This window comes from Aulonocara sp. 'chitande type north' Nkhata Bay, linkage group LG6 (genome assembly GCF_057382095.1).
Source record: "Aulonocara sp. 'chitande type north' Nkhata Bay isolate Kocher_YH1m ecotype deep benthic linkage group LG6, A_spYH_male_GT1.1, whole genome shotgun sequence".
NCBI lineage: Eukaryota > Metazoa > Chordata > Actinopteri > Cichliformes > Cichlidae > Aulonocara > Aulonocara sp. 'chitande type north' Nkhata Bay.
Window position 1 is genome coordinate 34,517,744 of NC_141349.1, and position 23,768 is coordinate 34,541,511.

The 23,768-nt window shown below is 38.5% G+C and overlaps 3 protein-coding genes across 5 annotated transcripts; all 3 read left to right on the forward strand.

Annotated features, from left to right (window-relative positions):
* Window positions 1-409: 409 nt before the first annotated feature.
* LOC147328270 (polymeric immunoglobulin receptor-like) lies at window positions 410-7,377 on the forward strand. Of its 3 annotated transcripts, none has more exons than XM_086296511.1 (6): window positions 410-482; window positions 604-930; window positions 1,220-1,540; window positions 3,650-3,745; window positions 3,840-3,907; window positions 4,796-7,377. In XM_086296511.1, the coding sequence occupies exons 1-6, from the start codon at window positions 446-448 to the stop codon at window positions 4,946-4,948; spliced, it is 1,002 nt and encodes a 333-aa protein (XP_086152637.1). In that variant the 5' UTR covers window positions 410-445; the 3' UTR covers window positions 4,949-7,377. The 3 variants fall into 3 exon arrangements, with proteins under 3 accessions (XP_086152637.1, XP_086152636.1, XP_086152635.1); XM_086296510.1 differs by having other exon boundaries at window positions 417-479; XM_086296509.1 differs by having other exon boundaries at window positions 418-482; window positions 3,653-3,745.
* Window positions 7,378-11,447: 4,070 nt separating this feature from the next.
* LOC147328271 (polymeric immunoglobulin receptor-like) lies at window positions 11,448-15,072 on the forward strand. The gene is made up of 8 exons (XM_086296507.1): window positions 11,448-11,499; window positions 11,689-12,015; window positions 12,197-12,517; window positions 12,639-12,938; window positions 13,936-14,007; window positions 14,274-14,375; window positions 14,464-14,540; window positions 14,763-15,072. The coding sequence occupies exons 1-8, from the start codon at window positions 11,463-11,465 to the stop codon at window positions 14,922-14,924; spliced, it is 1,398 nt and encodes a 465-aa protein (XP_086152633.1). The 5' UTR covers window positions 11,448-11,462; the 3' UTR covers window positions 14,925-15,072.
* A 2,719-nt stretch (window positions 15,073-17,791) lies between these two features.
* On the forward strand, window positions 17,792-23,084 carry LOC147328272 (polymeric immunoglobulin receptor-like). The gene is made up of 8 exons (XM_086297667.1): window positions 17,792-17,851; window positions 18,058-18,384; window positions 18,688-19,008; window positions 19,113-19,409; window positions 20,324-20,395; window positions 20,669-20,770; window positions 20,859-20,935; window positions 22,714-23,084. Exons 1-8 carry the CDS (start codon window positions 17,815-17,817, stop codon window positions 22,771-22,773), a joined length of 1,293 nt encoding a protein of 430 aa, XP_086153793.1. The 5' UTR covers window positions 17,792-17,814; the 3' UTR covers window positions 22,774-23,084.
* Window positions 23,085-23,768: the final 684 nt, after the last annotated feature.

Genomic DNA, 23,768 nt, shown 5'->3' on the forward strand with positions numbered 1-23,768 from the left:
TCTCTGTGTCCGTGTCGCGATCTACCGTTTATTTTGCTGTGTGTTTTGCCTGTCCACCGGTGTAAGTTTATTTTGAGTTTTTCTAGTTATGTCATGTTGCGTTCAGCATTAAAGCCTTTTTGAGTTCACGTCTGTCTCCGGAGTCTGCACCTTGGGTCCTATTCCTGACTGCACACAGCCTCACCTAACAAGTTCTTTAAGCACAGTTTCCTAAATACACTTACAGTTAACAATTTCAGTGCAAAACCTAACTTTTACAGTGTTCTTTGTGTGAAGTCTGTGAATATTTCTTTCAACACTAGGAGGCATACGTCAGTTACAAATCTTAAAATGCCTCTAGAAGATGTCCAGTCACCTCTGTACTGATAGTCTGGCTCCACCCTGGCTTCCTTGTTGTGTGCGAGTCATTCCTGTCAAGTTTCTGTTTTGATTAACCAAAGCAAAGATGTGGATCCTTCAAAACTTGCTGTTCACCCTTTGTAGTAAGTCGTTTAAATAGCTACAGAAGAATAACAAATCTGTTATTGGGAATGTTATTATACATGATTTTCGACATGACAAAACAAATAATTATTACATTTTTATACTGTCTTTACTTTACAGTTGCTCTGAGGTGTGTGATCAGTGCAGTAGGGGTGATCCATGTGACTGGATATATGGGGAGTGAGGTTAAAGTTTCCTGCTTCTATGGCCAGGGTTATGAGTCTTATGAGAAGTATCTGTGTAAGAGCAACTGTGGTAACGGTGATGTTCTTATTAAAACATCAGAATCAAGGAAAAACAAATATGTTATCCATGATGACAAAACAGCACGAATCTTCACAACGACCATCTTTGATCTTCGTTCTGTGGATGCTGGCAAATACTGGTGTGGGGTGAGCAAATTTGGAAAAGATATCTACACTGAAGTCGAGCTGAAATTAATGCCAGGTAAATACATTCTTCTCAAAATGTATTTTATAATGAAGTAAAATAATTAAGATGATGTTAAAGACAATCAAGTTTGTGTTTCCAGTGATTACAAGGTGACATAAAATGTAAATATAAGGTGTAAAGGATTATTTCCTTTATCTTTTTGACAGACAGCTGCTGTGACACTGATTAAATCACACAAACTCTGGGTCTCAGGCAATCTTGTTGCAGCAAGCTAAATATAAAACATCCTCTCTCTATTCTGTGGCTGTACAACATTTTCTGATTCTATTTATAATTTTGACAGACAGCTGCTGTGACAATATGACCAAGCTTGAAAGCTATGAGGGATACTCTGAGTCTATCAGTTGTCCGTACGAGTCTCAGTACCAGAACAATTTGAAGTACATGTGCAGAGGAAATCAGCGCTCCACATGTCGTCGGCAGGCACTAATCACCTCTCATAGCAGACAACATGGACGATTCAGACTCGATGATGACAAAATCTCAGGAAAATTCACAGTGACCATTAACAGTTTGACCAAAAGTGATTCAGGATCATACCTCTGTGGTGTCCAAAGAAACTCGGACCTGGATGTTTTCTCTGCTGTTGAGCTGGAAGTCAAAGGTGAGAGGTCATAGTTATATGTCATTAATTCAGCCAAAATGAAACACTGTTTTCTGTAAAAGTCTCTTTAATAAAGTTGAATGTGATTCTTAAATACTTGGAGGAAAGTACACAAAGATTCAGCTGTCAGTAGTTAAGTTGAACAGTTGTGTATATGACAGCAAAATTAATGTCTTTGTTTGCACCCAACTTGTTAACCATGGACTGCAGTTTTTAATTCAATTGTCTGACGTGATGAAATAGTACAGCAGCCAACTAGTTTCACACTAAATGCAAGAAATCTGCCAAAAATGGAACTGCTGAGAACACTGTGTACTAAGGCAGACACATCACTTCCCACAGTATGCATCCATGTTGATAGGGCCTCTTCTAGACTCTCAGTGATTGCATTTTTTTCACAGATTATAAAGTAGTTTTTGACTTTCTTTCATATAAAACTGATGATCAAAGTACTATTGACCTGCAAGTTCTTTAACAGCTTTTATATCTGTCTATCCACCCACCCATCTATAAATCGATCTTTATATAAGCATAACTAAGCATATCTTGCTTTATCCAACACAGCCCCTAACACATTTTTTAATAGTGTATTTAGTGCTAAAAGCTAACCCCAGGTGTTTATATAGGGGGTTATCATTTATACAATAGAAGACAAAAAGATATGCACTACCTTTTTTATACTTTCTATGTTATATATGTCATTTTTTCTCTTTATGCCAGTGAAATACTTTGAAATTTACATAGGCTATATGAGGCTTTATGAGTAACAGAAAGAGTGAGTGTCGGAGCCACAATCCACAATGAAACACAGAGCATCCGGGAAATCTTGAGACAAGCTGCTCCAAGAATGCCTCAGGAAGCCGAATACAGATGATGATGAGCCACAGAAAGAGGAACTGTCATGGATAACCAAACCACATGGGATGCACCATCAACAGATAGAGGAAGTGGCTGATATCAGGACATCCTACCAAAAAGGCTGGCTTAAAGGAAAACACAAGAGACTCTGAACAAGGAGCAGAAGACCACAACTAAGATAAATCAGAATCCCACCAGAGCACGACATCAAGAAGAAGGAGGACAAGATAACTGTGAAGTACCAGGGGCAGAAGGAACAAGTAGACCAGTGAAAGGAGGTAAAATCCAAAGTGATCCAGTGGTAATTGTACAACAGCTTCAAGCACAGCTTAATAAAGGTCGCAGCAAGTCTCAGTTTCATCTGTGAAAGGAAGACTTTGAGCTACAGGTTTGACAGGATGAGTTGCAACAAGAAAGCCATTGCTAAGAGTAAGACAAAGAGGCTTGTCTGGGCCATGAAACACCGCCATTGGACTACTGAATACTGGAAGGAGGTATTATGGACTGAGGAATCTAAATTAGAAATCTTCAGTTCATCGCGCAGGATTTTTGTATGCCGTCAAGAAGGCGAAAGGATGGTTCCACAATGTGAGAGGCACCCTGAACCAAAACTGCTAGCACAGCATTCTGCAGCACCATGCAATACCCTCTGGTATGCATCTATTTCAGAGTGCAATCAGACATTAAAGTGCATAATTATTTTATAAAAAACTGGAAAAATTGGGGTGTTCTAAAACTTCTAAAACTGAGCCGTAGTGTATATATAACATTTGTAATTTTTTTTCAGATGTTTTGGATGGGTTTGGAGCAGAGATAAGTGTCTGGTTTGAACAAATATGTGAATGAATTCGTCCCAACTTAAAGTTTTCTGTGATTATCTCTTTTTCAGACCATTCTCTATAAACTCTAGAGGTAGTGTTTTCCAACTGACCCGTCAGGCTCCAACAGTCATAAAATGTTCAACTGAGCACTGAGTTTCTGACATGTGATTGGCTTATTAGACTTATATCTTCATGAGCAGTTGAACAAGTGTGCCTTACAGAGAGGCTGACAAGTGCATATTGGTCTGTTGATGTGGTTCATGGTTACAATGTGGGTAATTCCCCTGGGATTAAACACAAGTAAAGTCAATGTGCTCGTAAGTGTCAAAACAGCTGTGTAAGCGTGCACCTGTGATCAACAGTTGTGCTGAAATGCCAGTAACTGAAAATGAACTTTCTATTCTTTTTTTAATTGGTTTCTATTTTTCAGAAGCGGTGCTCTACGCAGCCTACGCTGTTGTCCCTGTGGTTTTACTAATATGTGTCCTGGTTATTATTTATAAGTACAAATGTTACAATGTGAGAGGTATGCTATAGTTTATATTTACACACATATTCAGACTCTACACTCAAATGTGCATGCAGAAAGAGCTGAAAAATTTCTTAAACTGTATTTTCAGCAACTAAAGCTGTCATGAGCAGAAATACACCCAAAGCAGATGATGTGATAGATGCAGAAGAAGGTGGAGTAAGTCCAAAGCCTATATGTGTATAATACACACACACACACACACACACACACACACACACACACACGATTATTGATTAAACTGAGACATTGACCAGCTAACTGGTTATCAGTCTGCTTTGGTTTGGATTTAAACTTGTTATCTCAGGGACGCTTGTGGACAGAAGGAGTTTTTAAAACTAAAAATGATTTAGTGATGAAAAGAAATGTTATAGAGTGGTGTCGACTACTGTGATGTTTAGAACAGAAAAGTGAAAAATTTAAGAGAAGAGCTCACTCAGCTGGTTTTATGCTTCTTTAGTATAATGTGACATTAATTGGAAATTAATGGATTTTATAGTCGTGCTATGATGTGTGGAAGTCATCCAGTTTTAGAACTTGTAGCTACTTTAACCTCTTAAGACCCAAACTCTTCCACGACATGCATTTTTAATTTCTCCTTGATATTTGGGCATGTTGAGGCCCAATTAATGTAAAAACAAAGAATTACTACATTTTTTTAACCTTTTTTTTTTTAAAGAAAAATAAGAGCCACATATGAGGATATTTTTTTTTTTAAATTTTGATAGAACAGTAGCAGTATAATGTCCTCGTAAGTAGAAATCAGGCCCATGTTGAGCAAAATTGAGTATTCTGGTCTAAATAACCCAAAATGTGATGTCCACATATGTGGACGCCAGGTCCTAGGAGGTTAAATCAGCTTCTGTGGTTCGGTCAGTATCTGTCATATGTAAAACATCTGCATTTAAAACATTTTTATTATATTTCTTGTAATAAAAGTTGTCACTACATATATTATATGAGCCTATGTATACTCATATACTGCAACCAGGGTCTCTGCAGCATATGTGGTTCCCTAGCCTCTAACTATCTTTGTTGATTCTTTAGATTTATGGAAATCAAGAATTTGTGGTGACCTTCAAACAGCAAAGCGCCTTGAACTACTTTGATGATCCAGGCGGAGATGAACCAGATTACGAAAACGTTACAACTGAAGAACGCTACTGCAATGAAAATTACCATAAAGCTCACAGAAGATAAATATGTACATATGTGCTTAAACTGTGGGTCTCAATTGTATGCAGATCCTGTTTGATTCATCCTTAACACGAGGTGCTCACCAAAGTACCGCTGTTGTTCAACATTGTCACTGTCTTACAAAGTCAAAGTCAAAGTCAAAGTCAACTTTATTTGTCAATTCTGCCACATGTACAGGACATACGGAGAATAGAAATTTCGTTACTCTCAAACCCTAGATGAAATAGCAAATGAACATTTAAATAAGAGAGTGATTAAAAAATGCAAATAAAATAATTAAAAAGTAAAAATTTAAATAAATAAATACAATACAAATTAACAAGAAAGCTATGCAATATACAATATACAATATTCAGGTAAGGGTAAATGACATTGAGTGTAAACCAGGCAGAGTAGTGCAAATAGGCAAATAGTGCAAATGGAGATTTAGTAATGTACGGTAAGAGATAGTATAACAACAAAGTCTTATGAGGTAATGGCAGTCCAATGCTCCACAAAGTGACTGGTAACTGGTGCAGGCCAGTGAGTGAGTCAGAGAGTGTGTGTGTGTGTGTGTGTGTGTGTGTGTGTGTGTGTGTGTATGTGACAGAGTTCAGTGAGACCATAGAGGAGAAGAGGCAGAATCGGGAGGGAGTTAAGCTTCCTGACAGCCTGATGGATGAAGCTGTCCTTCAGTCTGCTGGTCCTGGCCTGGAGACTCCGCAGTCTCCTCCCTGACGGCAGCAGCTTGAAGAAGCTTTGCATTGGGTGCGTGGGATCAGCCGCTATGCAAAGGGCTTTTTTAGTGAGACGGGTGCTGTAAATGTCCTGGAGGGAGGGGAGAGAGACACCAATGATCCTCTATGCGTTGGAGGGTTCTATGACAGGACGCATTGCAGACTCCAAACCACACAGTGATGCAGCTCGACAGGATGCTCTCGATGGTGCCTCTGTAGAAAGTGTACATGATGGGGGCTGGTGCTCCTGCTCTTCTTAGTTTGCGGAGAAAAAAGAGACGCTGCTGTGATTTCTTGGCCAGTGCTGTGGTGTTGTACGTCCAGGAGAGATCCTCTGTGATGTGCACACCCAAGAACTTGGTGCTGCTCACTCTCTCCACAGACGCTCCGTCAATGGTCAGAGGAGCATGTTGGGTGTGCATTCTCCTGAAGTCCACAACAATCTCCTTCGTCTTCTCCACATTCAGAGAGAGATTGTTGTCAGCACACCACGTGGCCAGGCGTCTCACCTCACTTCTGTAGTCGGTCTCATCCCTGTTGCTAATGAGACCCACCACCGTTGTGTCGTCCGCAAACTTGATGAAGAGCAAAGAAAGTATTCAGCTCGTTCAGCAGGGGGATAGTGCTATCACAGGTCTGTGGTGGGGGCTTGTAATCTGTGATGGTCTGAATGCCCCGCCACAGGCTCCGTGAGTCTCTGCTGTCTTTGAAGTAATGAGATATTTTCCTGGAGTACTGTCTCTTAGCCTCTCTGATGCCACGGGAAAGGTTGGCCCTAGCTGTCCTCAGGCTCGCCTCGTCTCCATCTCTGAAGGCAACATCCGATCCCTACTTCATTAATATCATGAAAAACATCCTGTGAATATTTATAGATTCAATTACAGATAAAAGCAAACGGGCTGTGTCAGTCAGAGGGAACATGTTTTGCAGGTGGGTTTTACTGCTTCTCCTTAAAGTATAATGTACTGATAAGACTTCTGTATTTTAACTAAAATAGTGAATGAATACTTTTTTTTCAACCAAGCAAGTGTGAATATTTTTTTCACTGATGGACATCATGTCACGGTCCATGGTCCGCCTTTTTTATTTTGGGCTTCCTCATGGTTTTTACACTGTAGTGTGTTTTTCTCACTGTGTCTAGCTCCCTAGCCCTTTTGTATTTTCTGAGTCCAGTTTTAGGTTTTGTAATGTGGCTTCCCTGTGTTCTGTATTTCCTGTTTTACTTTGATAGTCCCTGTTCTGTGTGTAGTGTGTCTGGTTTTGCTCTCCCTTGTCTTGTCAGCCCTGATTTGACCCAGCTGTGTTTCCCTCCTGTCTCTTATCCCCTGATTGCTCCCTCTGTGTATTTTAGGACGGTGTTTCTCTGTGTCAGTGTTGCATCGTTAATGTCTGCTCACCCTCATTCCCCACTCTGTTTTCCGTCTGCCAATTTAGTTTAGTCACTTTACCAGTTTTGCTAGTTTTCAAAATTTGTTGAAGAAAACCGTCCATTGAGCAGTTTAAGAGTTTTCACTAAACCCATTTTCTGAAACTGGTCTCTGGGCAGGCATTTAAGCCGTACAACCATTTATGACTTTTAGTAAACTGAAAGTGAAATAAAAAAAAAGGAAAAAGCAAAACTCTTTCAGTATCGCTGCTTAGTGTGTCACACTGAGCCCTCTGCTGGCACTGTTTCAGTGTAACACTGAATACAGTAATTATGCTGCAGTATTCGAAATAAGCATCACTCATTCATATTGAATGCGTAAAAAATATAAATGACTGTAGTGGTAAGTATTTCAGGGTATCCAGATATTAAAATTGAAATAAAATTATATCACAGTGTCTTTGCATAAATTCTGGATGGTTCAACATGCTGTTTAAAGGCTACAGGAACAGTTTCCTAAGAACAAACCTACTGTGGTCTGTCTTTGTGATTGTTATTTTGATAGACAGGGTCATGCAATCACTCATGAAATGATCTCATCCAATTTTTTTTCTTCTTTTTTAAAGTTTTTTTTTTTAACATATGCAATATTTGATATCTAACTCCTCACAGCATCCTCCAAAATAATCAGCTAGCTCACGCCCTTCACAATGAATCCAACTCCTATTCTTCAGCTCCACACTCTGAGAGAAAAGCTCTCACTCCTTGCAGTTGCACAACTCCATGTTTTTCTTTAGCTGCTGAGTATCTTGTTCTTGTGTCTGAGTCATAATTTTCTGAGGCTGAGTCAATGCTGGTTCCTCAGACACAGGGTGGTTAAACACAGAAGTTCATGTAATGTTTTGACAGCAAAGCCTAGCAATACTTCTTTCACCACTAGATGGCATATATCAACAATTTTATAAATTTTTAAATTCTTTTATGAGAAGGGCCACCCAAGAATGCTCCATCCCTGCTGTTCTGACAGTCTGTCTTTGCATTTGGCTTTAACGTTTGCATGACATAAAATACCTCTAATGTGAGTGGGCGTTAAGGTGTCTGGGAAGGGATCTCAAAACTGGATGGCAGACAGTTGGTGTCGTAAACCACCGCCTCTGTTCAAAGATGGTCGCTCACAGTGGACATAAATTGCTTCTTTTACTCCTCTTTCAAACCATCTGTCTTCTCTGTCCAAAATGTGAACACTGGCATCCTCAAAAGAGTGACCTTTGTCCTTTAGATGCAGATGGACCTTGTCTTGTCCCGTGGAGGTGGCTCTTCTATGTTGTGCCATATGTTTATGAAGTGGCTGTTTGGTCTCTTCAATGTAGAGGTCTGGGCATTCCTCGCTATATTATACAGCATACACCACATTATTAAGTTTGTGTTTAGGAGTTTTGTCTTTGGGCTGAACCAGTTTCTGTCTGAGTGTGTTGCTGGGTCTGAAGTAAACTGGGATGTCGTGCTTGGAGAAGACTCTCGTGAGTTTTTCTGATACACAGGCCACATAGGGGATGACAATGTTGTTGTGTTTGTCTTTCTTATCCTCCCTAGATGGTGTCTGATCTTCTTTCCCGTGCATCTTTGCTGACTTGATGAAAGCCAATTAGCATAACTGCATGTTTTGAGAGCTTCTTTTACATGTGTGTGTTCTTTCTCTTTCTCTTCAGGCTTTCCAAGCTCCTTAGACTGTTGTTTATAATACAACAACAGTATACAGGGAGTGCAGAATTATTAGGCAAGTTGTATTTTTGAGGAATAAATTTATTATTGAACAACAACCATGTTCTCAATGAACCCAAAAAAAACTCATTAATATCAAAGCTGAATGTTTTTGGAAGTAGTTTTTAGTTTGTTTTTAGTTTCAGCTATTTTAGGGGGATATCTGTGTGTGCAGGTGACTATTACTGTGGATAATTATTAGGCAACTTAACAAAAATCAAATATATACCCATTTCAATTATTTATTTTTACCAGTGACACCAATATAACATCTCCACATTCACAAATATACATTTCTGACATTCAAAAACAGAACAAAAACAAATCAGCGACCAATATAGCCACCTTTCTTTGCAAGGACACTCAAAAGCCTGCCATCCATGGATTCTGTCAGTGTTTTGATCTGTTCACCATCAACATTGCGTGCAGCAGCAACCACAGCCTCCCAGACACTGTTCAGAGAGGTGTACTGTTTTCCCTCCTTGTAAATCTCACATTTGATGATGGACCACAGGTTCTCAATGGGGTTCAGATCAGGTGAACAAGGAGGCCATGTCATTAGTTTTTCTTCTTTTATACCCTTTCTTGCCAGCCACGCTGTGGAGTACTTGGACGCGTGTGATGGAGCATTGTCCTGCATGAAAATCATGTTTTTCTTGAAGGATGCAGACTTCTTCCTGTACCACTGCTTGAAGAAGGTGTCTTCCAGAAACTGGCAGTAGGACTGGGAGTTGAGCTTGACTCCATCCTCAACCCGAAAAGGCCCCACAAGCTCATCTTTGATGATACCAGCCGAAACCAGTACTCCACCTCCACCTTGCTGGCGTCTGAGTCGGACTGGAGTTCTCTGCCCTTTACCAATCCAGCCACGGGCCCATCCATCTGGCCCATCAAGACTCACTCTCATTTCATCAGTCCATAAAACCTTAGAAAAATCAGTCTTGAGATATTTCTTGGCCCAGTCTTGACGTTTCAGCTTGTGTGTCTTGTTCAGTGGTGGTCGTCTTTCAGCCTTTCTTACTTTGGCCATGTCTCTGAGTATTGCACACCTTGTGCTTTTGGGCACTCCAGTGATGTTGCAGCTCTGAAATATGGCCAAACTGGTGGCAAGTGGCATCTTGGCAGCTGCACGCTTGACTTTTCTCAGTTCATGGGCAGTTATTTTGCGCCTTGGTTTTTCCACACGCTTCTTGCGACCCTGTTGACTATTTTGAATGAAACGCTTGATTGTTCGATGATCACGCTTCAGAAGCTTTGCAATTTTGACACTGCTGCATCCCTCTGCAAGATATCTCACTATTTTTGACTTTTCTGAGCCTGTCAAGTCCTTCTTTTGACCCATTTTGCCAAAGGAAAGGACGTTGTCTAATAATTATGCACACCTGATATAGGGTGTTGATGTCATTAGACCACACCCCTTCTCATTACATAGATGCACATCACCTAATATGCTTAATTGGTAGTAGGCTTTCGAGCCTATACAGCTTGGAGTAAGACAACATGCATGAAGAGGATGATGTGGACAAAATACTCATTTGCCTAATAATTCTGCACTCCCTGTAATCTTACATGTCAGTAGACAGAGCTGGCTGTCATCCCAGAAGTTAAAGTCTAAGTGTCGAAGCAAACTCTCGCACTGTCATGTTTTGGCAAAAAGCAGACCCAAAGAGCAGATTCAAATAATGTCTGGCAGGTTTAAAGTGTTTCTGTTTGACTTGTTTGTGGTTTGAAAGCAGTTTGTGGTAGAATTCACCATCATTACAAACTGGCATATGGGAACTCTGTTAGAGAGGAGACAAAGGATTAATTGGAGTTCATGACGAAGACAGTGATTAATAGTCTTACTTTTGTTAGGAGTGAGAGGAGCCTCGGAGGTAGTTATTGCACATGCAAGTCCTTCCTATGAGAGATTACAGAAAGCTGGTGTTAGAGCTGGTAAGTAGAACTGAAGGTTTCCACAGGCAACAGGTTTCCAGATATTCAAGGGTTCTGTGATGGTGTGGAGCAGGTAACTAGGAGAAGTAAGACAAGACTGGGTTAGAACAAGCAGGTACTTGCAAGTAACAGGTAACAGAGATGGCCTAATAGTCACCACATACTAACAACAATCTAGAAGAGAACTGTTGCAACTTCCAGCTTGATATACTCCACGACTAGGCAAGTGTAGGAAGGATTGTTTCATTTGAGAAACTCCACCCAGGAGCGGAGCAGCAGAGAGAAGCCAGCCCAGAAACTCCACCTGAGTTTTAAAGGCAAGGAGAAGTTAACATAAGAACATATTTCCAGCCAGCTGCCCTACAACACTCTCAAATCAAATGGAAAAAATGGCACTGCAGCACATCCGCGGACTTTGGAGTGTCCTCAACCATACATATTGTATGTATGTGTGTGCGTCTCTTGTTTACTTAAGAGCTGTGAGAACTAGTATGTTTGTGCACTATGAAATTATTTTAATATTTGTCAATCATTTGACAATAAAACAAAAAGAAGCAAAATGTTGCATATGTACTGTATGTGCAATACAAATGATCTAAATGTAAGAGTTTAAAAATGTTGTCTAAATGCAGAAGTTAAAGGCTTCAACACTGCCATGACATGCAGGAACTCAAACTGATGTGGTCATACTTTTAGTACATTTCCGTTTAGGTTTCTATTTTTACGGAGCAAAGCAGAGATGTGGAGCTTTCAAAACCTGCTGTTCACCATCTGTGGTAAGTTGTTTAGATGAGTAAATACATAAACAGACCAAAGGTAGATTTAGATTAAATATAAAGATCTGTTTTTGCAGTAACGGGCAGAATACCACACCTTGTCCATCGTGTATACAGCACTAACATTGCTACTGTGAATGCTAACATAACAAATTAAACAGTGAAATATGTGTAATACTTTCTTTGCAGTTGCTCTGAGGTGTTTGATCAATGCAGTCGGGGTGATCCATGTGACTGGATACCTGGAGAGTGAGGTTAATGTCTCCTGCTCCTATGGCCAGGGTTACGAGTCTTATGAGAAGTATCTGTGTAAGAACGACTGTGGTGACAGTGATGTTCTTATTACAACTTCAAAACCAGTGAAAAACAAATACAGGATCCATGAAGACAAAACAGCACGAATCTTCACAATGACCATCTCTGATCTTCATTCTGTGGATGCTGGGAAATACTGGTGTGGAGTGACCAGAACTGGAAAAGATATCTACACTGAAGTCAAGCTTAAATTAGTAAAAGGTAAATAAAGTCTTCTCCAAACAGCAACACACACAGTCACACACACACAAACATACACTTTATAATTGGTTCAGCTGTATTCGTTTTTTTCTTAAGATCTCAATCAGCAAGCTAAATATAAATGATCATATCTGTTCTGTGGCTTTAACACATTTACTGATGCCGTCTGCATTTTCAACAGACAGCTGCTGTGACACTGTGACCAAAGTTCAAAGTTATGAAGGACACTCTGAGTCTGTCAGTTGTCCGTATGAGTCTCAGTACCAGAACAGTCTAAAGTACATCTGCAGAGGAACACGGCCCTCCACATGTCTGCAGCAGGCACTGATCACCTCTGACACCAAACAAAATGGGCGATTCAGACTTGATGATGAAAAAATGTCAGGAACATTTACAGTGAAAATTAGCAGTTTAACCAAAAATGATTCAGGGTCATACCTCTGTGGTGTCCAAAGAAACTCGGACCTGGATGTTTTCTCTGCTGTTGAGCTGGAAGTCAAAGGTGAGAGGTCATTATAATAGTTCATTACACCAATCAAAAGAAAACAGCTTCTTCTAAAAAATGTCTTTAAGAAAGTTTAATATTTTTTGAAACGCAAATAGTTTTTCTTTCCATTTGACAGAGTGGTGCTGTGTCAAGTCAACTAAAATAAATGGTACTGTAGGACATCCACTAACTTTGCAGTGTCCTTATCCTCCACAACATCGGGACAGGAACAGGAAGTTCCTCTGCAAGGGAGAGCAGCTCAACAGCTGCAAAGACATAACCAGTCAAAGCAGGTTTAAACTTGAAGGTAATGGTTCTTCCAGCTCTTTCTCTGTGGTGATCACAAAGCTGGAAGAAGCAGATGCTGGGACATACTGGTGTGGGTCAGACTCAGCGAGGAGAGTTGGAAACTACACCAAGATTCAGCTGTCAGTTGGTGAGATGAATGTGTCTTGTGTACATGAAAATAAAATGGTTAGAGCTGTAAGTTACACCCTTTTCTCAGCCTATCGCATCAATGTTTCATGTCATCGTGTCATCTGCAGTGTGATGACTGAGTACACAGGTGTAAAAATAGGACTGTTGAAAACCTCATTTACCACTGCATACTTACATTTTTGGTGGCTTCAATGTAGACACAGCCTGTTCCAGCCTTGCAGAGCTAATAGATGTTAAAGGAAATAATCATACGATGAACTAATTATTATTCTAACAAAATATTCTTTTTTCTCATGAAATATTACTATTTGCATATGTACATATGTACATATGTACATATGTACATATATATATGAGAAAGACAGGCACTGCAACAGCTGACATGACCAGTCAAAGCAGATTCACACTACAAGATAATGTTTCTTCCTGCTCTTTCTCTGTGATGTTCTGTGATGTTCACAAATAGTCACTAATGAACACGTTTAGATGAAAATAAAAATAAATAGTTGTACCACTTTTTATATGTAAAACAGATTACGAGACACACTGTAATTTTGATAAGACTTCAATTTAAAATTAAAATTTAAATCATTGTCATATGTTTCTTTAAATAAGCCATAGATGTTGAATATTCCACATGACTCATGGCATTCAGTGGACACTGACACTGAGGGGCACCTCAATGACAACTACATATACATTTAATTTTGTGTAATATACTAGGATATTTCTAATTAGTGCTATTTAGAATAGAATAGACTAGAATAGCCCTTGTCATTGTACATGTGTAGCGATCTTTTTGCATTTATTAGAGCTGTTTTGTTATATTTTGTAACTTTGTATTATTTTGTTTAATATAGTTACAGTTAAAGTTCTTACTGTCTTGAAACAATTGTGACCACATAATTTCCTCTAAGATTAATACAATATTGTGATTCTGCTTCTTGTATTAAAATAAAGTCGCTAATGGCAGTAAGAGTATTGTTCTCCAACAGTCTTTCTCCAGCACACCAGCACTGTACCTTCCACAGTCGAAATGCCTGGAAAAACTTCAACACAAATTACCGGTAAACCTGTTAAAGATGTCTTTCAGTATGAACTGCTGTTGATTAATATGTACCTACTCCAAAAGTAATGTTTAATTTTTGGAATGGAGTGAATGTAAGTCATTCAAAATGATCCTGAGAGTCAAAAACAGCTGTAGGTGAGCACACCAGAAATAAAATAATTATGATAAAATGTAAAAATATTGATAAAAAGAAAATATGAGCCCACAGTTCTGCATTTATGTAGTTGAAAGTGTAATGTTTCTGTTTTGTTTCCTGCTTTTCAGATGCAGGACACTATGTGGGTTACACTGTTCCTCCCCTGCTGCTGCTACTGATATGTGTCTTTGCAGTTATAGTTTATAAGTGCAAACATCAGAAAGCAAAAGGTACATTTTGGATTCACTGGCATTCAAAAATGTACTCAAATGTGCATCTGTAAAGAGCATAACCATGTTTTACGCTTTGTGTTTTCAGAAGATGAAACTGTCATGAACAGAAATGCACAGAACGAAGATGCTTTAGAGGAAGTGATGCGTGTGGCAGAAAATAAAGTAAGAAAACTAAAGTTCAAAGACTTAATAGTGTGCTGTAGCTATAACAAGCCTTATTATACCAAACTGGGCAACACAACTAACTGTACATATTATTTATTAATACAATTTGCACTTTTCTCTTACATTTTACTGTTTTTAATTTTTACTTTCTTTATTTTTATCACTGTTATTCCAAGCAACGTCCATAACATCATCATGTGTTGTTCATTGTTTGAATAGATTTATGAAAGTCAAGACGTTGTGATATACTCAAATAAGGAGACGTCTGAACTGCAGAGTGCCGGTAATGACTGTGAAGATTTAGGTGAAGATGAACCAGACTTAGAGAATGTCACAACTGAAGAAATCTACTGTAATGGAAATTTCCATAATGCCAATTGAAGATAAACATTGTGTGCATTTGAGGTCAGTCTTTGGCTCTCACCTGTATGGAGATCATCCTGTTTAATTTGTCTTTAACATTAACAGTTACACAGCTAATCTTTTCTGAAACTGTGGGAAACCTCAAATGCAAATGACTAACATCAATGTAACGTAAATTAATCTGCAAATTAAACTAAAATTTTAGTCATTCTTGTCTGTTTTTGCCCCATTTAAACATAAACAGTCACAAGTCAAGTTATTTTTATGATACGTTTATATTTGTTGCAATTAAACATTTCTGACAAAGGCAGTTAATTGATATGATTTTACAGATAAAAGGAAATACAGTGTTTATTCTAATTCCATACATTGGATGGAACCATCCGATGTATGTAACAGTGTAGCAGTTGTCACCCATGACGTACTTACATCGATATAAATAAATAAGCATATCTATGAAAATATTTCAACAGTGGAACTTTAGTGTAATCACAGTACTGTCATGCAAATCTTGGATTTATAATTAGTTTTAGTCTTTTTTTATATTATTGGTTTAAATTTTTGCACTTTTATAGAGTAATGCTGTGCGCCTGTGCCTTTAACTTTGTTGTTAACTCTGTACTATTTATATTCTTTATCCTGCGGCTGTAATATAATAATTTTCCTTGTTAAATCAATCAAGGGTATTAACGTTAAAAGCCCTGCTTATGCGAAGGCTGTGCAAACTTCTTTCACCACTTGGTGGCATATGTCAGCTACTTTTTGGGGAAAATGTATCTGAATATCAGGAACAGGACCACACCTCCACACATGCTCCATCCGAGTCTCTGTCTATAAATGACCCCTTCCCAGCACTACAAGCTGTTTATTCTTTTTTAATTCATTCAGTTATCATTAGTACATGGGAATCTGCCCGGCCTGAGTCACCACTGCAGCCTCAACTCTGCTCAAGCCATCTGCTACTAAAAATGAGGGTCTGGTCCCTGCTAGTGAAACAAATGTTAAAATGCCTTTGAAGGAAGGGCCAGAGGTGGCATAAATACAGACATTCTGCACTTAAGTAGAAATACAGGTACTAGTCTTTAGAATACTCCAGTAAAGGTTGAAGCACTGATTCAACTTCTTTACTCGAGTATAAGTGAAAAGTACAGGCTCCGAAATGTACTCAAAGTAAAAAAAGTAAAACGTTCTTTAGAGGATGTTTCTACCAACTATGTTTGTACAAACCTTGATGAACTTTGTGCTATATTAAAATAATAAAGACAGTAAAATGTTATTACATGAATAAAATTCAAAGTTTTAAGGGAATTTGGGGTAAAGGAAGTGAAACTGTAAATGTTCCATTGGTGACCCTTCCAGTAAATCTGCCCAGCATTAAGGCAATGAACCTTTAACTAAGGCTGACAAACAAGAAATGGTGAAAGAGAAAACTGAGAAACAACAATAACAACAGTGAGAAGGAGCCACCCTACTTGTGACCAGCCAAAAATTGCACAGTCAGAACGATGGTTCCTCCATTCACTTCTTTAATTTTTAAGCAAAGATGTTTACCAGACTTAAGTTATTGACTTTGTTCTAACACCTGTTTTTGAGGCCGCAAAGCTACATTCTGTAGAGTCAAGGTGGAAAACTGAGGAGCAGGGAAAGAGAAAACCGGCAAAGCAGCGTGCCACTGGCAGTCTGTCCAGGTTCTGCCACAAGCCATTAAAACAAATGCCCCATGTTCATACAGGGTTAAGTGGTGTAACAGGGAACTCTAGTTCTTGTCCGGTCAAAGTTTTTTCCCTGCGTCAGGAGGATGGGATGGCTCGTCAGATGATTTGACTTTTCATAAAACTGAGAAGAAGAGTTTGGTAGCTGAAAAGTGATGCGTCTTTTGAATGTCACAATTGTTGGTATTTTTATTATCATGATCAATATTGTAGTTTTATTTATTGATTAGTGTTATGTATTCAGTTTGGTACATTTTGAAAGTGTTAAGGTTTATATGGCAGCACGGACAAAGCAACTCTCGGGGCCAGCTAGGACACAAGTGGCACGGGACCTGCTAGCACGGTCTCTCGCGGCTGGGACACGTAGGCTCAGGTGGTGTTGCGTCCTCACGCCCAGGTGCTGACGCGGCACTGGAGGTGGTGGTGAACCCATGCAGGGATGTTAACTGGTGATAGTCACAGTTTAACATGGGCAGCTTCCTCAAGCTTCCTAGAACAAAACATTCTCACATTATTTTGTGCAAAATAAGCAAACTTGTCATTGTAGAGCACGTGGAGCTGATTAGTGATCAAGAGAAATGCAGAAAAAGGAGTTTCACATTTGCAGTTTATGCAGATACATAGGTGTCAATAACATCTGATAGCAATGCGAAATATGCTGATACAAAAAATTGTTAATAAAGTTTATTTTTAAAGAAGGCCTGTACCACAATGCAGGATTATGGCTCATACAGGTAACTTTGGTGTTACATGGGTTTTGTATTGCCATGGTAACTAATGCTCAAAGCCTTTTAAGCAAATCCTGTATAGTATACAAATCTGGGCCAATTTTAATGCAATGAAAAATTTTTGAATATTGATCAATCATTGTCCTGCTTTCTCATATTAGATTGTAGTGCCTCTATGTGACAGGATAACAAAACCCTGCGTTAAATTTAACAACTGAATTAAAAATACATTTTCAGATTAAACCTCAGACATGATGCGTACACTTAGTTAATCAGAGAAAAGCCTTTTCTTCCTTACCGGCTTAACAATTTTCACATAAAAAAAGAGTAAAGAGTATAAAAGAACGTGACCTAAATGTAGAAGTTAAAGGTTTTGGCATTGCCATGACATTCAGGAAATCAAACTGTGGGTGTGACATTTTCAGAATATTTCTTGTCAGGTTTCTATTTCTACAAAGCAAAGCAAAGATGGGGATCCTTCAAAACCTGCTATTCACCATCTGCAGTAAGTCATTTAAATGAGTAGATAGTAAACAGATGAAGACCAAACGTAGATGTAGATTAATCTGTAAATACGTTTCGGTAGTGCAGAGCAGAACACAATGCCTTCTGTTGATCTCAGCCCTTTGTTTATGCAGCAGTAACAATGCTATTATAAATGTTGATGTGACAAAATAAACAATATTTTTTTATACTGTCTTTTCTTTACAGTCGCTCTGAGATGTGTGACCAGTGCAGTAGGGGTGATCCATGTGACTGGATATGTGGGGAGAGAGGTTAACGTTTCCTGCTCCTATGATGAGGGTTATGAGTCTTATGAGAAGTATCTGTGTAAGAACGACTGTGGTGACAGTGATGTTCTTGTTACAACATCGGAATCAAGGAAAAATAAATACAGGATCAATGATGACAAAACAGCACGAATCTTCACAACAACCATCTCTGATCTTCATTCTGAGGATGCTGGGAAATACTGGTGTGGGGTGACCAGAAATGGAAAAGATATCTACACTGAAGTCGAGCTGAAGTTAGCGCAAGGTGAATAAAATAATTCTTCTCAAAATGTAGTTATTTGAATTCAAGTCAAAATCATATATAAGAGACATTTGTGACTGTAAAGGGTAAAAGGTGACAACAGATAAAAACGTAACTGGCAAAAGATTATTTATTTTTTCTGTTGTAAATATGACCTGATAATACTGATGCGATAGATGGTTCAGTTTGGTTGATTTCTTTCTTAACATCCCATACAGAAAATCTCGTTGCAGCAACCTAAATATAATCATCATATCTGTTCTGTGGCTGTAACACATTTTCTGATGCCGTCTGCATTTTCAACAGACAGCTGCTGTGACACTGTGACCAAAATTGAAAGTTATGAGGGATTCTCTGAGTCCATCGTTTGTCCATACGAGTCTCGGTACCAGAACAACCCGAAGTACATCTGCAGAGGAAATCGGCCCTCCACATGTCTGCAGCAGGCACTGATCACCTCTGACAACAAACAAAATGGACGATTCAGACTTGACGATGACAAACTGTTAGGAACATTCACAGTAAACATTAGCAGTTTGACCAAAAATGATTCAGGATCATACCTCTGTGGTGTTAAAAGAAACTCTGAGCTGGATGTTTTCTCTGCTGTTGAGCTGAAGGTCAAAGGTGAGAGGTTATAATAATATTTAATTAAATCAGCTGAAAGGAAACACTTTCCTCTAAAAGAGTCTTTAATAGATTTGAATATTTTTCTCTTTCACTCTCCACAGAGTGGTGCTGTGTCAAGTCAATTAAAATAAAAGGTACTGTAGGACAGCCTCTATCTTTGCAGTGCCCTTATCCTCCACAACATCAGGACAAAGGGAAGTTCCTCTGCAAGGGAGAGCAGCTCAACAGCTGCAAAGACATAACCAATCAAAGCCGGTTCCAACTTGAAGGTAATGGTTCTTTCAGCTCTTTCTCTGTGGTGATCACAAAGTTGGAAGAAGCAGATGCTGGGACATACTGGTGTGGGTCAGACTCAGAGAGGAGGCCTGGAAACTACACCAAGATTCAGCTTTCAGTTGGTGAGATGAAAACATTTAAATGAAAATAAAATTAACAGAATTACATCTTTTTTTCAGTCCACATTAACTGTTTAAACATAGTCTGTGCATGCTGGTTCTATTGTTTGTGGTGTGAATTATTAGAAAACTGCCAACTAAACTGGAGGACTTTGATCAGATTTGGAGGCCACTCATTGAGTACCTGGAAACTATGAACAAATGAGAGCTAGTCTGTGGACTTCACCATTGGTTAAAATAAGCTGATAGCACTCTGGGATAAGGGAAGGGTGTGGGGAGGAAGGTTTTTTTCTTCTTTACTTTTTGTTTTGTTTTTTCTGTTCGTTCGTTCGTTCGTTCGTTTGTTTTGACCACCCTTTTTGTTACTTTCCACTGTCTTGGTTGTGTGTTTTGTTTTTGTTGTTCTGGTTTGTTTTGGGGTTTTTTGTTTGCTTGTTTGCTTTGCCCCTTTCTTAATACAAAACTGTAAAAAGGAAGCAACGTCAGCCAATGGGGCGATTTGTAATTGTTATTCGTGCTTCACAATAAAAATATTTGAAGAGAATTTAAAAAAACAAACAAAACATGTGAAGCTGTCTTCTTGCTGGCTTCAGTAGAGACACAGCCTCCCAGAAGTCCTATTTAGCCATATTATTAAAATACCAATACCTAATGTGACAGTAACAAGCAATGTGACAACCACTGTAGATAAAAAAAAATAAACATGTAAAAATGATTAAAAATAAAAACAGGATCACTTTTATATGTATACATTATGAAACACGGGGGTAATTTGTGAAAAGTGTCAGAGTGAGCCAAAATAACTGCAGCTCTACGGTTCTGATGGGGATGGCTGTCAGGACACTGAAACTATTCACACAACTGAAATAAGATTGATGTATTAAAATAAAGTTGCTAAGAGTATTTTTCTCCAACAGTCTTTCTCCAGCACACCAGCACTCTACCTTCTGCAGTGGAAACGCTTGGAAAAATGTCAACACAAATTCCCAGTAATCCTATTAAAAGTACAGTATATACAATAAGTATCTTTCAGTGTGTACTTCTGACGATCAGTGTTGTGAGTTATGGTTATTTTTTGGAAAGTAGTGAATGTAAGTCATACCAAAATGATCCCGAGTGTCACAACTGCTGTGGGTGTGCGCACTAGTAAATCCCAAAAAGTATCCCCTGAGCTCACAGTTCTGTTGTGTGTCCCTGAAAGTGTGAATGTTTCAGGATGTTTATATTTTTATTCCGTTCTGTTTTTTCTTTCTGCTTTTCAGATGCAAGACACTATGTGGTTTACACTGTTCCTCCCCTGCTGCTGCTACTGATGTGTGTTTTTGCATTTATAGTTCATAAGTGCAAACATCAGAAAGTAAAAGGTATATTTTGCATTCACATGCATGCAAAAATGTACTTAAATGTCCATGGAAAAAGAGGATAACCATGTTTTATGCTTTGTGTTTTCAGAAGATGAAGTTGTCATGAACAAAAATGCACAAAATGAAGACGCTTTAGAGGAAGTGACAGATGCAGCAAAAAATAACGTAAGAAAACTAAAGTCCAAAACCTTAAGAGTGTCCTCTATATATAACAAGCCTTATTATAAACAAATGGAATAATGCAACAAATTTATTTTATTGTTAGCTGCGATCAGTGCAGTACTGTGCAAAAGTCTTGAGCCACCCCGCAACTTCTGTGTATTTTGCTTCCCAACTAGTGTTGGTCAAGTTACTTGAAAAAAGTAATCAGTAACTAATTACTGGTTACTTCCCCAAAAACGTAATCCCGTTACTTTACTGATTACTTATTTTCAAAAGTAATTAATTAATTAATTACTTAGTTACTTTTTAAAAACACGACAACCTGAACAGGTGATAAATCTTTCAGCCCAATTCTACTTTTTCTGCATAATCCATCATACAAAATGTAATCAAATGGAAAGGTCCCTTTTTAAAACTTGTTTTATTAGTTTTAACCTTTTAACTTTATGCATCAAGCAAAAAATTTAATTATATGCAACATTCTCTGACTGGAAGAAATTAGTTTAACATTTAAACCTATTTTCTGCACATTCCAGCACATAAAATAAAGTATTTTTTGTGTTTACACTCACTCTTTCAAATAGATGCAAGTAAAACACAGCAGAAAATAAATAAAGTCAAAGACTCAGCGGTCCTGTTGCTCTATTTTCCCCTGTAAAGCAGGAGTAGGGCAGGCGAAGTTTTGCCCTGGTGTAGGTGTACCGCAGCGGTCAGTGGAAGAATCCGCGAGTTTCTCTGTGAATTTCACATTACGTCGTTGCGCACTCGGTGCTTGCTTTGAAGTTTAGGGTTTTTTTTTTTCGCTGTTAAAAGAAGTTTTCTTCCCACTCACAAGGACACTAATGTTTTTGTCACTTTTTATGGAATCAAACTCAAAGTAAGGTCAGTACTTCCACGCTTTAAACGCTGCACGCTCATACTCTGTTGTCACGAACGTCGCACTCGCTTACGTCACTGTCATGAGACATGGCAAAAAATCACGGTTTTAGTAACGCAGTAACGCAGCGTGCTTCCGGGAAAGTAACGGTAATCTAATTACCATTTTTGCAATAGTAATCCCTTACTGTACTCGTTACTTGAAAAAAGTAAATGGATTACAGTAACACGTTACTGCCCATCTCTGTTCCCAAGTATCCAGACTTTTGTCATTTTTTAAAGTTCTCCAGAATTTTTTTTGAACACTGGCTGCTTACTTCTTTTCAGTTCGGTTTTTGTGCCTGAGTATTTCAAGAAAAAGAATCTGTTTGTTGAGCCCCCTTGGCCCATTTGCTGCTTAAAAGGCCTCACAAAACATTTTTTTATGTTTAAGCCAAGAACTCACAATGAATTTCAATGTTCAACACAAACGTAGTATAAAATGATGAAGTAATAAAATTTCAAATCGTCATCATTACTATCACATCATAGTATTATGTAATGTATTTGTAACCATTATTGAATACAATGAATCAGAAGCAGGCAATAACTGTTAACATTTATCACGGATAGTGATTGGATTATAATAAACTTTGGTGCTCACCTTGAAATTGGAGGAACTGTATGAGCCAGAGGTGTTCAAAATGTTGGATTATCGTGTGTCAGTTAATGCACACACAGATACACCACACAGACTTTTATTATAATTCCGCTGAAGTCTTCATATTGAGTGTGCATAGATGTGGTTTTACTGTTGTATTCACTGCTGTAGATGACAAGACAATAATCTTAATTTGACAGTGGTGCTAACGTAGGAAAGATATTAACAACACATGATGATGTGTTGTTCATTGGTCTCTGAATAGATTCATGGAAATCAAGAAGTTGTGATGTGTAAGGAGGAGACGTCCAGACAACAGAGATAAACCAAACTATGAAAATAGAAGAAATCTACCTGAATAAAAATGTCCATGAAGCCAATAACAGATAAACAGAACATGCATTTGGGGTCAAACAGTGGATCTCACCTGTATAGAGATTATCCTGTTGAATTTTTCTTTAATGCCAAGAAATCTTAGAATAATCAGCTTTCTCACGGACTCTGTGTTACCATGTGAAATAACTGTTTTTTATGCATATATAGCTTCACTTCTTACTCCTTTGCTGTTGTCTCTATTCTCATGTTTATTGCTTAGTGTTAACAACATAATCTGCACTGATTTTCTCATTCTGTGAAAAGCCTCAAATGTCAAATGTAAACATGAGTGTCAAGTGAATAAATCAGCAAAGAAAAATGAAACTTGGTTGTTTTGCCCTACTTTACCATAAACTGCCACATTTTCGGGGTCTGTGATTTCCAGGTAATTGACTTGAAACAGAGCAAGTAAAAATTACTTCCTTGTGACTGTCAGTAAAACAAAAGAGATGGTTGTTGACTTCAGGATGGAAAAAAACAGCGACTAAAGCCACCACAGGTACTTGCACGGTTACCTGAACAGTAATACTGTGTAAAACAAGGGGATAAGCCCAACTCTGCTTTCTAATGAAACTCTACTTCTCCGTCTTACAGTTATATTATCAACCTATTACCCGGGGCAACTGTGCTCACTAGCCGACTGTACAGGTTGTCAAGACCTGAAAGAGAAGTAATGGAAAAGTACATTAGTGATTCCCTTGCTGCTGAAATCATCTTTGTCCATCTTTGATTAAACTTGTCTCTGCCCAGTAAAAGTTACCCTAGAACATGAACATGCTGGAAAACACTGTGAATGTTTTCCATGTCTCCCAGCTAAAACCTGTCCTGACCACTCCGTTGGCTCCTGACCTTTTATTACATGTACTGTATAAGAGGCCCTGACCTGCCTTTTCCTTATGCTCAGATTTTGGCTGGAAAATTCCCTCACACAGAATGGTGAGCTGG

Bases quoted from the DNA above. Each gene is read 5' to 3' on its own strand.
- LOC147328270 (XM_086296511.1), top strand. From the start codon at position 446: ATGTGGATCCTTCAAAACTTGCTGTTCACCCTTTGTA. The intron at 483-603 runs GTAAGTCGTTTA...TTTACTTTACAG, and splicing joins CTTGCTGTTCACCCTTTGTA to TTGCTCTGAGGTGTGTGATC. The intron at 3,908-4,795 runs GTAAGTCCAAAG...TTGATTCTTTAG, and splicing joins TAGATGCAGAAGAAGGTGGA to ATTTATGGAAATCAAGAATT.
- LOC147328271 (XM_086296507.1), top strand. From the start codon at position 11,463: ATGTGGAGCTTTCAAAACCTGCTGTTCACCATCTGTG. The intron at 11,500-11,688 runs GTAAGTTGTTTA...CTTTCTTTGCAG, and splicing joins CCTGCTGTTCACCATCTGTG to TTGCTCTGAGGTGTTTGATC. The intron at 12,939-13,935 runs GTGAGATGAATG...GTTCTCCAACAG, and splicing joins CAAGATTCAGCTGTCAGTTG to TCTTTCTCCAGCACACCAGC.
- LOC147328272 (XM_086297667.1), top strand. From the start codon at position 17,815: ATGGGGATCCTTCAAAACCTGCTATTCACCATCTGCA. The intron at 20,771-20,858 runs GTATATTTTGCA...TTGTGTTTTCAG, and splicing joins CAAACATCAGAAAGTAAAAG to AAGATGAAGTTGTCATGAAC. The intron at 20,936-22,713 runs GTAAGAAAACTA...GTCTCTGAATAG, and splicing joins CAGATGCAGCAAAAAATAAC to ATTCATGGAAATCAAGAAGT.